The sequence below is a fragment of the Heptranchias perlo genome, chromosome 36 (genome assembly GCF_035084215.1).
Source record: "Heptranchias perlo isolate sHepPer1 chromosome 36, sHepPer1.hap1, whole genome shotgun sequence".
Taxonomy (NCBI): domain Eukaryota; kingdom Metazoa; phylum Chordata; class Chondrichthyes; order Hexanchiformes; family Hexanchidae; genus Heptranchias; species Heptranchias perlo.
Window position 1 is genome coordinate 16,151,840 of NC_090360.1, and position 15,070 is coordinate 16,166,909.

The 15,070-nt window shown below is 45.3% G+C and overlaps 1 protein-coding gene across 5 annotated transcripts in view; it reads left to right on the forward strand.

The window, feature by feature from the left end:
* The window catches only part of ptpn20 (protein tyrosine phosphatase non-receptor type 20), a 283,839-nt gene that overhangs the window by 236,728 nt on the left and 32,041 nt on the right, over window positions 1–15,070 (forward strand). For all 5 annotated transcript variants that reach the window (XM_067972632.1, XM_067972634.1, XM_067972633.1 and 2 more), the window contains 4 exons: window positions 4,537–4,702; window positions 7,827–7,937; window positions 11,474–11,541; window positions 13,888–13,988. In XM_067972632.1, the coding sequence (XP_067828733.1) occupies window positions 4,537–4,702; window positions 7,827–7,937; window positions 11,474–11,541; window positions 13,888–13,988 (446 nt within the window). The remainder of the gene's footprint in view (window positions 1–4,536; window positions 4,703–7,826; window positions 7,938–11,473; window positions 11,542–13,887; window positions 13,989–15,070) is intronic.

Here is a 15,070-nt window from a genome sequence, read left to right on the forward strand (position 1 = left end):
CACTTGGTGAAACACAGAGCACAAGTAAGTTGGAATTGTAAGAGATGCAACCTGATGGTCGAAAGGCCAACTTGAGAGCTCTTCCAGCTGCAGAAACCAGGGCTTGCCTACAAAAGCACTTTGGTGACCCTATATCAGCACTTTATGGAGTCATTTGAGAACATACTAAGCAACAGGTACATTTTGCAGGTGTCTACAGAGGAGGCCACAACCTGCATCAATTCAGGACCACCTGATTGAGCTGCAGACCATCAGAATAAGATGTCCACTTCAGGGCCCCCGAAGTGGAGTCCTTCTTGGAAGAGGCCTTAGGTGCAGGCTGTGCTTCCATCAGGAATGCTTTGACTGGGACTCTCAAGAGCTTGGGCTCTAATCTACAACAGCAAGTCTTGTCTGCATTCACCATTTTGGGAGCTGCTGTGCCCTAATCCTCAACTGGGACCCAGCGTAGAATCGGCGGAGATATGCCTGCTGTCACCAGATGTACTTTTCCAACAGCTGGTGGAAGTGCGGACCACCTGGGGGTTCAAATTGGGATCGGGGATTGGACCCCTAAAAATCAGGACCACACATTTTCTTTCCAAGTAGCCCCTGACATCGGGAGCAGCAGTGTTACCTTTCTGGAGAGGAAAGGTGGGAGTCGTCACCCACTCCTGTTCCGGCAAGATTCGGCCAGCGTTTCTGGCCTCTTTGGCGAGGTGGGGGTGGGGGGGTGGGGTGGGGGTTGTGGGGTATCATAGATGTTCCAAAATCACTAAAGCTCTGCTACTCCCGACTAATCCCCAACCCCATAAACTTCGACGAGGTCAGCAGCGGAGTTGAGTGGCACAACTGCCCGGATCGTGCCTCAAGGAACTTGCAGGCCACTGACCTGGAAACAAACGCACCAAAAACCACCAGTGTAGCATTAAGAGCAAGGACCCTAATGAAGGGAACGGACCTTCCTTGCAGAACCCATTTGTTATGGACCCCGAGACTATGGAGCATTACTCAGGCTTTTCACTTGCATGACAGAGACCCCCCCACCCCCCACTCCCCTTCACTTGTATCAGAACTGAGGCTTTAATAAGCCTAGTGCATGATGGTGCAGAAACGTCCAGCACCTGGGTCATATTATCGTGTGCTGTGTGCAGTGGGCACATCTCATGCATGGTGTGCCTACTTGTTGAAATATGGCATCTCCTCCTGGCCAGAGCACGGGGAGCTGGCAACTGATACACAGCAGTGTCACAGCTGCTGGTTGATTGAGCTGGGAGCCAGTGCTTCTTCCTCTATTACTCTTGCTGTTCAGCAAAAGGACGCAAGGGTGCAGGGTGGTCACACCTTGGGTGTCAGCCATGGCTCGGTGGTATCATTCTCACCTCGGAGTCAGAAGGTCGTGTGTTCACTTCAGAGCAGAAAATCTAGGGTGACGCTCCAGTGCAGTGCTGAGGGAGTGCTGCACTGTCGGAGGTACCGTCTTGCAGATGAGACATTAAACAGAGGTCCCGCCTGTCCTCTCAATTGGACATAAAAGATCCCATGGGACTGTTTTGAAGAACAGCAGGGGAGTGCTCCCTGGTGTCCTGGCCGATATTTATCTCTCAATCAACATCACTAAAAAGCAAATGATCTGGTCATCATCATATTGCTGTTTGTGGGAGCTTGCTGTGTGCAAATTAGCTGCCACATAACCTACTTCACAACAGTGACTATACTTCAAAAGTATTTCATTGGCTATAAAACACTTTGGGACGTCCTGAGGTCATGAAAGGCGCTGTATAAATGCAAGTCTTTCTTTCTTTCTTTCTTACATATGGTTAAAAGAGCTCTGTCCAAAAGGAACTATTAGTCTGATAGCTTGTTCTTCCTCTAGGGAAGTGCCTGGCCTCCACTTGCCTCATGCTCCCAGTCACAAGATTGAAATCAAGAGGTCCCTGTGTGCAGACCCACCTCCCATCACTCGGTGATGCAGTGTAGTGTGTAGCATCATTCTGAGAGTGCCCCACAAGCAAGATGGTGGTCAGGATGGAGGCCTCTGACAGTTCAGTATCAGATCGCTTTCTGTACTAAATCAGTGCTCTCCTAAGTGGCAGGACTCAGCCTCACAACCACAATATGTAACACAAGTGAGTAATGATCCCATCCCACCACTGGGGTGGTTGATTCCCCAATTGGTCCAGGAGCAATACCAGAGGACATCAGCTGTGCATTTATATATATTTTACTGAGCCTCACATATTAATAAGTTATTTATGTTGTATTTAGTTGTTTGTATATATATGGACAAAATATAAAATAATAAATAAATAAAACATATATATATTCTCACCTGTTGAAGAAGTGCCACTCCTCCTGGCCACTCTTCTGGTCACTCCTCGTGGCCAGCCTGCACTCTCCTCCTGAGCCAGCTCAGCCTTGAACACATCAAGCGTGGCCTCAATGAAACTTTTAAGGCTCTTATGGCCTCGTTCAGCACTGAATTGATGATGTTGCTGTAGGTTAAAAGCTAAGACCTGACATGAGCCTCATCACTCTGAGCAATAACCTGACTGCTGCAGGATCTCGTCTGCGCCCTTGAAATGATCATTCTTCAGGAGTTGTAGCACAGCTAGCAGAATCCAATAAATAAATACCAGCAATGGCGCACAGGGGAAATTAACCATACAAATGTTTAGTGCCTGAGCCTGGAAATAGGACACAACTTGATCTCCCCCAACAATGCTCATGGGCGGAAATGGAGATTGGGCTGTACATCTAGTGAGGGGTGGGAGGGTTAGATGGGTTCAGTTGGCGGCCATTGCTGATGCTGGGTGAGGGCGGGTGCCATGCTAAGGTTTGTGGTCTCCACGTAGCAGAGCTGGGTGTCAGAGGTGGTCTGAATTACAAAAGGAAGAAAATTAAATAAAAACATTTAAACTCAGGAGTGATGTACAAGAAGTGAGGGGGGCACAGGCAGGTCCAAGAGGGGAGTACAGGCAGGTCCAGGAGGGGAGTACAGGCAGGTCCAGGAGGGGAGTACAGGCAGGTCCAGGAGGGGAGTACAGGCAGGTCCAGGAGGGGGGTACAGGCAGGTCCAGGAGGGGAGTACAGGCAGGTCCAGGAGGGGAGTACAGGCAGGTCCAGGAGGGGGGTACAGGCAGGTCCAGGAGGGGGGTACAGGCAGGTCCAGGAGGGGAGTACCGGCAGGTCCAGGAGGGGCGTACAGGCAGGTCCAGGAGGGGGGCACAGGCAAGTCCAGGAGGGGAGCACAGGCAGGTCCAGGAGGGGAGCACAGGCAGGTCCAGGAGGGGGGCACAGGCAGGTCCAGGAGGGGAGTACAGGCAGGTCCAGGAGGGGGGCACAGGCAGGTCCAGGAGGGGAGCACAGGCAAGTCCAGGAGGGGAGTACAAGCAGGTCCAGGAGGGGGGCACAGGCAGGTCCAGGAGGGGAGCACAGGCAGGTCCAGGAGGGGGGCACAGGCAGGTCCAGGAGGGGAGTACAAGCAGGTCCAGGGGAGTACAGACAGGTCCAGGAAGGGAGCGCAGGTAGGCTTTCCAACCCTCCAGGGTTGTCCTGGAGTCTCCAGGAATTGAAGATTAATCTCCAGGACACTGCTGTGAATAACCTGAGAGAAAATTCATAGGAGCACTAAAATAAATTTTGTTTTACTTTCCTTAAACATGTTTGTTTATTAATTATAAAAATATTGGAGATGGAAATAAAGGCTGTTTGACTGACAGTCAAGATTCATCCAATCGGATAACAAAGAGTTTATTCGCTTTCCAATTGGCCGTGGAGGGATGTGTTGGGCAACCAATGGCAGGAGCATGGGGGCGGGGCAGTTGGAGGTGAGAAGTCATGTAACGAAACCTCCTGGATTACGTCCAACCAGAGTTGGCAACCCTGAGTGCAGGCAGGTCCAAGAATGGAGTACAGCCAGACTCAGGAGGGGAGTCCAGGCAGGATGAGATATTAAAGAAAAGCCCTGTCTGCCAGTTCATGTGAACATAAAAGATCCTATGGCACTTTTTTGAAGATGAGCGGGGAGTTCTCTCCGTGTCTTGGTCAAAAGTCATACCCCCAACAGAAACCTCCATGAAACAAATTAACTGGTCATTCAGTGCTGTTTGTTGGGCCTTGCTATGTGCAAATCGGCTGCCACATTTGCCCACAAAAACACAGTGACTTGAAAAGTAATGAATTGGCTATGAACCACTTTGGGACATCCTGAGGATGTGAAAGATGCTATATTAATGCAAGTTCTTTAACATTACTATCGAATTCCATCTCAATCTGAGCCTGAGGAGGGTGGTGTATTTCAGAGAAGATATTGTTTTGCTGGAATATGATTTGGGAGAATATCGAAATCGGGGAGAAACAGTTGCATAATATAACTGATGAATAATAAAGTAGAAACCAATGAGAAAAAGGAACAATCCAGATCTAAATATTTAAACAACGAGGAAGAAGAAAATTGACCAAAGGTTCAAAGTAGACAACAGACTTGACAGACTTGTTGGACAGAAGAAATTTTGTTGACAAATATAATTGAAAAATGTATTGATTCCTTCTCAGGTAAATGGGGAGGATCTGTTTGGTGTGACTCACAGCGAGACTGTTGAAATTCTGCGCAGAGTGCAAGGTTCCGTAAGGTTGACTGTCGGCAGAAATCTGCCTCTGTACAGAGAGAACAATCAGCCTGAAATGAAATCTTTCTCCAGAAAACAATTACTACTCGCTGGTAAGCAATTGAAATGTCTCGGGATTATGGAAAGTCTGATGATAAACTAAAATATTGTGAAATGAATAAGAGAATAATGGAACGAGGGTATTATACTGACTGGGAAAAGAAAGCATTTAAGGGGAGATTTTTTTGTTTAAAGTAGCCCTTCCATGTTTTTGTTAAACAAAATTATAAAGATATTTTTGCCAGCTAAATACACAGGATACTTTGCCAGTAGCATTTTGCCCAGCGGTGGCTTCTGATTGACTCACAGCCTGACTCGAAGTTGCAACCACCTTTACAATGAACGGAACCTATGGGATGTCACCATTAGCCATGTCACCAAAGCATCTCTGGAGGAAAGGAGATCTGGAATGGGGGGTGTCCATCGAGGCACTAAATCACCCAATTCGAAGGCGCGATAGATTGGCGTTGCTCCTGTATCAAATGTATATTGACAGCCTTCCAGCGCAGTTGCTGTTTGCCAGCACTCAGTAGATTTGAATCCTGGCAGGGTTCACTCAAGCCTTCCATCCTTTCATTGTGCATAATATAAGTAATGCATTTCCAGAGGTGGGAGAGCAAGGATGGCATGGGCTACCCAAAGCAAACTGTCAAAGGTGCTGTCTTTGAGCACTTGGCTGAAGGTAATAGAAATGGATCAGCAACACATCATGCTACCATCTAGTGGTGAGAAGATGGTCTCTCTGCCTCTCTTGCTGCCTCTGTTTATTTCTCTGCTTCTCTGTCTCGCTCTATGCTTCTCTCTCTGATTCTCTGTTTCTCTGTTCTTACTTCATCCAACTCAGCTCAAACTGGTACTCTTCTTCCCCCTCCTCAAATTAAAGCCAACATTCTCTTCCCCCCCCTCCAACCCCCCTAGTTCAAGCTGACCTCAGTTAATGTTGACGTTCTCCTTCCTTCCCCATCCCAAAGTTCTGCTCTCAGCTTCTCCTCTCTTACCCCACTTATCCCAACACCAATGCTTCTGGCTTCTGCCCTCACCCTTCAGCACCAATCCTCTCCCAAGTCCTGCTGCTGCTGTAAGTGATTCCAGCCACATTACACTGTGGGCAGGAATTCTTGACCCCCCCTCCCCCCCCCCACCGAGAGTTCCGGCCCAAACTGGGCCCAAAAAAAGCTGATGTCTGCGGGAAATGCGAATGGTCAGCATGCACTTAATCACTGAAATAATTGGTTAATGAGTTGAGGTCAACAAGTCAGCAAATACAAAATCAATGTAAAGATTTAACTAATCAAAAACAAAATTCACTGCTTAATGCATCTTCACAAAGAGAATAATTATTTATATAGATTGCTGTATTTAAAAATATAAGGACCTTCTAAATGCAAAAACATTTAAATCACAATTGACTAAATGCACACTTCACAATGAACCACCTTAATGAATTGGAAGTCCCTTATCAGCATTGAATCAATGCAAGGATGTAAAACACAAATTTAATAATGATCCATAAATATAATCTCTGAATATATAGATGTGATGAATCGAGCTTCTTCCTTATTCATATCTGTTTTTCTCACTAATGTTACTTGTAAATTCTGGGATTTCAAAGTAATTATGAAATTCTTATATGAAGTAAATTTTGATGCTATGAACAACTGATTTACTGAATCAAAGTACATTACTGCACTACTTGTAAATCGTATATGCAAAGGACTTGTTCACAATGGAAAGCAATACTGTATAGAAAAAGTTAGAGAAGGTAGAAAGAGAGGCAGAGAAACAACAGTAAGAGACGAAGAGATACAGCAGAAAGAAAAAGAGAGAAACAGCAGAGAGAGGGCAAAGAGAAGGTGAAAAAAAGAGAGAAACTACGGAGGGAGAGAAAAAGAAAAACTGCCGAAAGAGAGTGGAAAGAGAAGATAAAAAAGATTAATAATGAAGTGAAACAGATTATCAGCAAGGGTAGTGGATCATGAAATTGATTAAAAAGAGGCTGAACAAGTTCCATCAGCAAATGTGATTCAGGTTGTTAGATTCATAAATACATCGCAGTGATCTTGTGAGAAGTTGGATGGGTGGCAAGATGGGCCAATAGTCTCCTCCAGTCTGAAAATTGTTACTGTGAGAGAGGCAGAGGGATGTCATAGAGAAGGGCAAAGAGAGACAGCAGAGCAAGAGAGAAAGAGAAGACAAAGGTGAGGGGAGAGAGACCAAAAGCAAAGAAGAGGATCAGCAGCAAACAGCAACAATCATTGAGCAACACAGCTTGCTGTCTTACAATCTTAGATCAATATAGCCCATATTTTTCCTGGTGTGTTCATATTCATTGGGATAAAGGGAAGCCAAACCAAATAGACCTTAAAAGTTGTGAAATAAAAGAAAAGTTAACTCTCTATAGGAAATTCCCTTGAGATGCATCAGACTTTGGGGTGCAGTCTGTTCTGTGACCATCACCCCTAGGCTCACTGACCCACATTGGCTCCCAGTCCAGCAATGCCTCAATTTTAAAATTCTCATCCTTGTTTTCAAATCCCTCCTTCGCCCTGCCCCTCCCTATCTCTTTAACCTCCTTCAGCCCTACATCACTCCGAGGTCTCTGCGCCCCTCTAATTCTGACCTCTTGCGCATCCCCGATTTTCATCGCTCCACCAGTGGCGACCATGCCTTCAGCTGCCTAGGTCCTAAGCTCTGGAATTCCCTCCCTACCTCTCTCTCCTCCTTTAAGGCGCTCCTTAAAACCTACCTCTTTGAACAATCTTTTGGCCATCTGTCCTAATATCTCCTTATGCGGCTCAGTGTCAAATTCTATTTGATAACGCTCCTGTGAAATGCCTTGGGATGTTTCACTACGTAAAAGGCGCTATATAAATGCAAGTTGTTGTTGTTCGCTGTTAAAAGAATCATCAGACAACGTCCAATGTCCTTTTCCTTTTCTGAGCCACTCTGCCAAAAAGCCATCTCAGTGTCGGATGTCTGACTCGCAGTCCAGCCGTCTGCCTTCCAGACTTGAACCTGTAATTATCGGTCTGTGAACTGTTACCATTGGGGCACTCGGTTCACCTCAAACCAGGGCACACATTACAAACAGAAAAGGGTACTCATTGCTAAAAGGGCGCATGGCATGAATACAAGTGTCATACTGTGGTCTAAGCACTCTGTATTTTGTCAACACAGTTGCTGAAACGACTTCAATGGAGAGAAATTCTTCTGGCAGTAACATTCCAAAAGAAGGCTGTACCCTTCAGCATTATACAAATGGCAAAGAATCAATGAAACAAAATAAAGGTAATCTTTTAGAATATTTCCATATGTACACAAAGAAACAGGCATTGGATGCCTGTAACAATTACTTCATTTTCAAAAATATTTGTTGAAAAATAAGAAATGGGTTGAAAATATATTTTTTAAAAATGGGCCAAATGGCCTCCTTCTGTGCGGCAAGATTCTGTGATTCTATGGGGTCATTTTAACCTAACCCGCCCACCGGGAAACTTGATGGGATTGAGGCATTGGTTTTACACCCCACTTGATTTTACTGTCCATTGAAGTTAGGCTGGGTAATATTGGGTGGGGTGTTAAACTGGTGTTCCGCCCGATCCCATCAGTTTCCCGACGGACGGGCTAGGTTAAAATTGCCCCATAGAATCACAGAATCTTGCAACAGAAGGAGGCCATTCGGCCCATCGTGCCTGCGCCGGCTCTTTGCAAGAGCTATCCAATTAGTCGCACTTGTCTTCTGAAAGTTACTATTGAACCTGCTTCCACCACCCTTTCAGGCAGATCATCGTAACTCGCTGCCGAAAAAAAATTCTCCTCGTTACCGATCTGTCAGTGATTACTTTGAATATACAGTAATGCTGCACCTCAGTTTTGGTTCGGGTGCTGTATATTGGGATTGCTGAGTGCCTGGAGCAGAAAACCAACCCCTGCTGCCCAACGAGGTTTGCCGTCTTATGAACTTGGCAAATCTCATTTTAGACTGACTGTTACACAGTGACGTTTTTTTTTGTTGTAGTTTCCTGAGTTTATGTTTTCAGTAGGATTTAACTCCAGGTGAAATCAGATTATTATAATGATCAGAGCTTGACACAGAATCATAACGGCTAAAATTCCTGGGGTCCACGAAAGCCGCAGTTTGGGGACGAACCCGGATATTCCAGGTTTTCACCTCTGTGCATCAAACACAGATGGGGAGGAGGAGCAGGTGAATCCTCTGCCATGTCAAGGACATCTGGGAAGGTTCCCAGGCTACCTTGGGAATTCCATCCATCAAACAATCGTAAGGCTCAATTGAACTCCTGCCGGCTAAAAGCTAATATGAGTTTTCAGACAAAGGTAATGGATTCCCTGATAACCTTTATAAAAATGCCTTTTGACTCTCTTAGGAGCTGAAGGAAAAGTAACTTGTTTTTGCTGTGGTCCAGAAAGGGTCTCGAGATGCGCCTAGTGGAGAAGCTGCAGGATGCTCCCATTTCTGCCGGCAGATCAGGACAGGCATCATTTGATGTGCCTTTACAGGAATGGGCAACCTGTCCCAACTAAGTTGATGACCCCATCCTCAGGATTGTGTGCCAACTCCATGGGTATCCTCGAGATCCAGTCTGTTGCACTTCTGCTGGCAGAGACGGGACTCTGGAATTTTGGGACTATAGAATTTTACAGCACAGAATGAGGACTTTCGGCCCATCGCACTTGTGCCGGCTCTTTGAAAGAGCTATTCATTTTGATCCATTTCCCTGTACCCGTTTACATTTTTGTTTTGAAACACTTATGTACTTCTCTTTTAAAAGTTATTATGGATTCTGCTTCCACTATTGATTCTGGTACGATATTCTATGTCCTAACTACCTTATATGTAAAAACATTCTTTTAACCTGTCCCATCATCCTTTTGGTGATGATTTGAAATCTATGCCCTCTAGTTACTGACTCACCAACCAGTGGAAATAGTTTTTCAGATCAACCTTATTAAAATCCACCATCATTTTGAACACCTCAATCAGATCTCATCTTACCCTTTGCTTTAGTGAAAAAGAGCTCCAGTTAATATCACCTCAAAATAGGGTTGCCAATTCTGGTTGGGTGTACTCTTGAAGGTTTCATCACATGACCTCCCACCCCCACACTCCATCCATTGGTCCATCCTCCAGGTCCTCTGCCTCCCCATGCCAATTGGAAAGGAAACAGACTCTTTGTTACCCAATAGGATTAACCTTGACTATTCGTGAAACAGCCTTTTTTCCCCATCCCCAATATTTTTATAACTAATAAATGAAAGTGTTCAAAGAAAATGAAAAAAAAACTCACAATTTTGTTAATGCCTCTATGATTTGTCTCCCCGGTTGTTCGCAGCAATGTCCTGGAGATTAATCTTTAATTCCTGGAGATTCCAGGGCAGTCCTGGAGGGTTGGCAACCCTACCTCAAAAATTAGGCCTCTCATCCTTGGCACGTATCAGATATGGGAACAAAAATAAAGATCTTAACATCTTAAATAGTAACATGATAAATATTTAAGTTTGCAGTTTTACTGCCAATTTTGTGTCAATGTGAAGTAATTTCAGGTGCACATCAACACAAAAGTGGCAGTATAACTCAAGAAGCAATTCCCAATTCACCTATTGAGCCAAATGATGTGAGATCCCCTCGAAGAGGCCTTCTAACACCACTTGGGTTAGCTGAACTATAACTTCAATCTGATGTGAAGCCTGGTTTAAAAGCCTTGGACCTCATGAGCACTTTCTAAATTTAGCATTGGGTCTTTTTGATATCCTGAGGAAGCAGATGGTTCCACTCGCAGTCCTGTAACATCAACAAATAGCCACTGGGGCAATGCAGCTTTCCACCTGCATGTGAGCAGGCAGAGAATGAGCCGCAACCTGCAGTATAACTCCAGTCTTGCCACTTGCGCTTTGTGCCGTATAGCTCCCAGTCTCAGAACTGCGGCGTTGTTCATAGGAACATAGGAACATAGGAACATAGGAACAGGAGTAGGCCATTCAGCCCCTTGTGCCTGCTCCGCCATTTGATAAGATCATGGCTGATCTGTGATCTAACTCCATATACCCGCCTTTGGCCCATATCCCTTAATACCTTTGGTTGCCAAAAAGATATCTATCTCACATTTAAATTTAGCAATTGAGCTAGTATCAATTGCCATTTGTGGAAGAGAGTTCCAAACTTCTACCACCCTTTGTGTGTAGAAATGTTTTTTAATCTCGCTCCTGAAAGGTCTGGCTCTAATTTTTAGACTGTGCCCCCTACTCCTAGAATCCCCAACCAGCGGAAATAGTTTCTCTCTATCCACCCTATTCGTTCCCCTTAATATCTTATAAACTTTGATCAGATCACCCCTTAACCTTCGAAACTCTAGAGAATACAACCCCAATTTGTGTAATCTCTCCTCGTAACTTAATCCTTGAAGTCCGGGTATCATTCTACTTGACGTTGGCTTTTACATGATATCTGTGATGCTGGGTTCTTGGGTTGGTCTATTACACAGCGATGATCTGGTCTTCGTGTTCTGTTGCTTGAAGCTCATCACGTCGCAGTTCCTGTTGAGTCTGATTGATCTGCTTTGTACACTAGTCAAAACCATCATCCTATCATCCTCCACTGTTAGTCAACTGAGCATTTTTATCAGTTGTGGTTTCTTATTTCATAGACTAGAGAAGAAACGTGTAATTTTCATTTTTTAATATGAAACATTGGACAGTGTTCATGCTATCTCCTGCAATTTTATTTTAAACTCTGTAATGATACACCATATATATTTGCAAAAATATTTGATGATGCTAATCTAGATTTATTACTTACTTGCCAGAGATACAATTCCTACCGCACAGTCTACAAGTACTGGATGCTAAACACCCAAGCGGATATTCCAGTGAGGTAAGGGAAAGACAAAGGGGTCGAAAGACTTCAGCCACACACAATCTGCCAACACAAATGTGGTGGAGCGGTCGCCAGTGACCCCTGCCCCATACCCTGCCAGAGTTTCCAAGGTCAGGGCAGGATCACTTAAGTTGAATTCTGGCAGCAGGCGCCCGAGCCCATATGGGCACATCTTGCATGCCTGCTCCAGGAGGGGGCTGCGGGGATAATAGGTCCACGGACGGCCATTGGCGGGACCCCCACATGTGCTGGCGCACAGGCAGCTTGGCCCTCTTTACGGGAGGGTCAATTCGATCAGGCGCAGGAACAATTTTCAGCAACGGGCCCCACATCCGACAGTGGGCTGATCAGGATCAGCTCGGATTCCAGTTTGCTCAGCGGTAGGGAGGCTGAGGCTGGGAAAATTCCCAGCGTGGGGAATTCGCTCCCACCAGCCCACTCCCTCTTATGTCAGGATCCATGCGTGTCGTAGAATCATAGAAAGTTACGGCACAGAAGGAGGCCATTCGGTCCATCGTGTCTGTGCCGGCTGAAAAAGTGCTATCCAGCCTAATCCCACTTCCCCGCCCTTGATCCGTAGCCTTGTAGGTTACGGCACTTCAGGTGCACATCCAATTACTTTTTCAATGCGATGGGGGTTTCTGCCTCTACCATCCTTTCAGGCAGTGAGTTCCAGACCGCCCACCACCCGCTGGGTGAAAAAAATTCTCCTCAGCTCCCCTCTAATCCTTTTACCAATTATTTTATATCTATGCCCCCTGGTTATTGAAGTGTGTTGGGTGGGCAAAAGTTCCAGCCACCCCTGTGCAAGTTGGCTGCAAGCAAGATTCTGAGCAGAATCCTAACATTTCCAGGTTCTATCACAATTCCTACATTCTTTGGGCCTCTAGTGCCTAACCTGCCCTCTAGATTAGGACCATCGTTAAGGGCTGAGGATTTTGGGCCCAGACTACCAATCTTGTAGGATCTTCTTTGTTCTTTGATTTGAGGCAAATCCTCCACGTACAGGGGCCCGGTGTAATTTACCGATAATCCTTTTTGTTTTTCTGTGTATGAAGCCAGTAGATTGAATAGGAGGAGTGCGGATGTGACTCCCATCTCTCCTGGGGACAACATATATTTGTTATCATTTGCATATACATTTAAGTTAATTCAATATCAACCTTACTTTCCTAAAAGACTTTTCATAAATCCTGTCTATATTTAGACACATATTAATCTAAAAGGAGAATAAATAAAGTATTATAATCAAGCAGAATTTGCATATATAAATTCGGCCGGTTACGAAACAAGCTTAATTCTGAATCTCAACTGCTAATTACACAGAATCATAGAATCATAGAATCATAGAAGTTTACAACATGGAAACAGGCCCTTCGGCCCAACATGCCCATGTCGCCCAGTTTATACCACTAAGCTAGTCCCAATTGCCTGCACTTGGCCCATATCCCTCTATACCCATCTTACCTATGTAACTGTCCAATGTATTGTTATTGTTACAGATGCAAAGATTATTTGCATATAAAGGATAGCCAATACTCAAAGACGTTAATATTAGTGTGCATTTGGACACTCAGAAAACTAAGTGCTCAATAGGTGTTTGCAATTTGATCCAAGTTTCCTTTTATTTGTCTGAAAGGTGTAGGGTAAACAACTTATATATTACAGGGAGTTATTATAGGGAGTAGCACCATTCACAGCCAATCTGAATGTCATTCAGGAGTACCTGTAATAGAAGTCATCGAATCATAGAATGGTATAGCACAGAAGAAGGCCATTTGGCCCATCGTGCCTGTGCCGGCTCTTTGAAAAGAGCTATCCAATTAGTCCCACTCCCCTGCCCTTTTCCCATAGCTCTGCAAATTTTTCCCCTTCAAGTATTTATCCAATTCCCTTTTGAAAGTTATTCTTGAATCTGCTTCCACCGCCCTTTCAGGCAGTGCATTCCAGATCATAACAACTCGCTGCGTAAAATAAAAATTCTCCTTAACTCGCCTCTGGTTCTTTTACCAATTATCTTAAATCTGTGTCCCCTGGTTACCGAACCTTCTGTCACTGGAAACAGATTCTCCTTATTTGGTCATTTATGAAAGACTGTACAATTGGAGCCGCACTAGGGGAGTGTGGGTAGCAGAATGGGCCCTGTCTCTGATACATTCCCATCTAGTGAGGCTCCCCTATAAATTTGTAATCGATTCGCCTTAGTTTCAAACTTGTAAAGCTTTGAAGTTCAGCGTTCTCAGTTGGGATAAATAGTGCACATTTGTATTTCGCTGTATGACGCATCAGTTAATCTACAGTTTGAACTAATTTGATCATCTTTCTTTTTCTGCCACTTCACAGAGTGCCGGGAATAATGGCTTTCATCAAACTCATTCTACTCAAGGGCAGAATGGGAAACCCGACCCCGATGCCGTGAAAAGCTTCAACCGCAGCACCGACGGGTAAAAAGCTGACGGCTTATTCTGTAATTTAACCGTGATGTTTGAAAATGTCGCTAAGGCCCTCTGATTGCTCCATGAACTGCTGAGTATGGAACTAACCACCCAGGCCAGGCAGGCCCTTGGTTTGCTCAATGGTCTGTGCTACGTTAGCTGATCTCAGCCTGGGGTAGCGGTGATGTTGTAGTTGGGTTCAGTGTGCCCACACTGGGAATCAGAAACGTCTGGCAGAGTTCCTGCCCCTGATTGCTATCCAGTCACTCCTGATGGAAAACGCGAGGATGCAGATGTCAGGGAGGGACAAGATTGGGCTCAGCTGTAATGCCCTTCACAATCAAACGGCGTGTCCACACTCAGGGCTGGATGCACAACATGAAGTCTGGCATTTTGGGCAAGGTGCCAGAGGGTAGCTGACTTATAGAACACACCCTCTGACATCAGTCAGTGTCTTCGAGAGTAGAGGGGAGAGAATTCAAAGAGCCAGCACATGCATGATGGGCCGAATGGCCTCCTTCTGTGCTGTGGAATTCTATGATCTTAATTGAAAGAAAAAAAAACATGGTATTTTTACTCGTTATGATTCAGAGCAATGGATGGGCTTTGACTTTGAATGATTCGTCTTTGATAAGTACTGCCCGCTCTCCTGTGCCATCGCTCATAGTCAGTTAGAGGATACCATTTTATAATAACAGGACCCTTACATCATGCAACACAGAACGGGGGTGAATTTCCAGGGGGTGTTTTTTTTTATTCGTTCATGGGATGTGGGCGTCGCTGGCAAGGCCGGCATTTATTGCCCATCCCTAATTGCTCTTGAGAAGGTGGTGGTGAACCTCTGCAGTCTGTGTGGTGAAGGTTCTCCCACAGTGCTGTTAAGAAGGGAGTTCCAGGATTTTGACCCAGCGACGATGAAGGAACGGCGATATATTTCCAAGTCGGGATGGTGTGTGACTTGGAGGGGAACCTGCAGGTGGTGTTGTTCCCATGTGCCTGCTGCCCTTGTCCTTCTAGGTGATAGAGGTCGGGGGTTTGGGAGGTGCTGTCGAAGAAGCCTTGGCGAGTTGCTGCAGTGCATCCTGTGGATG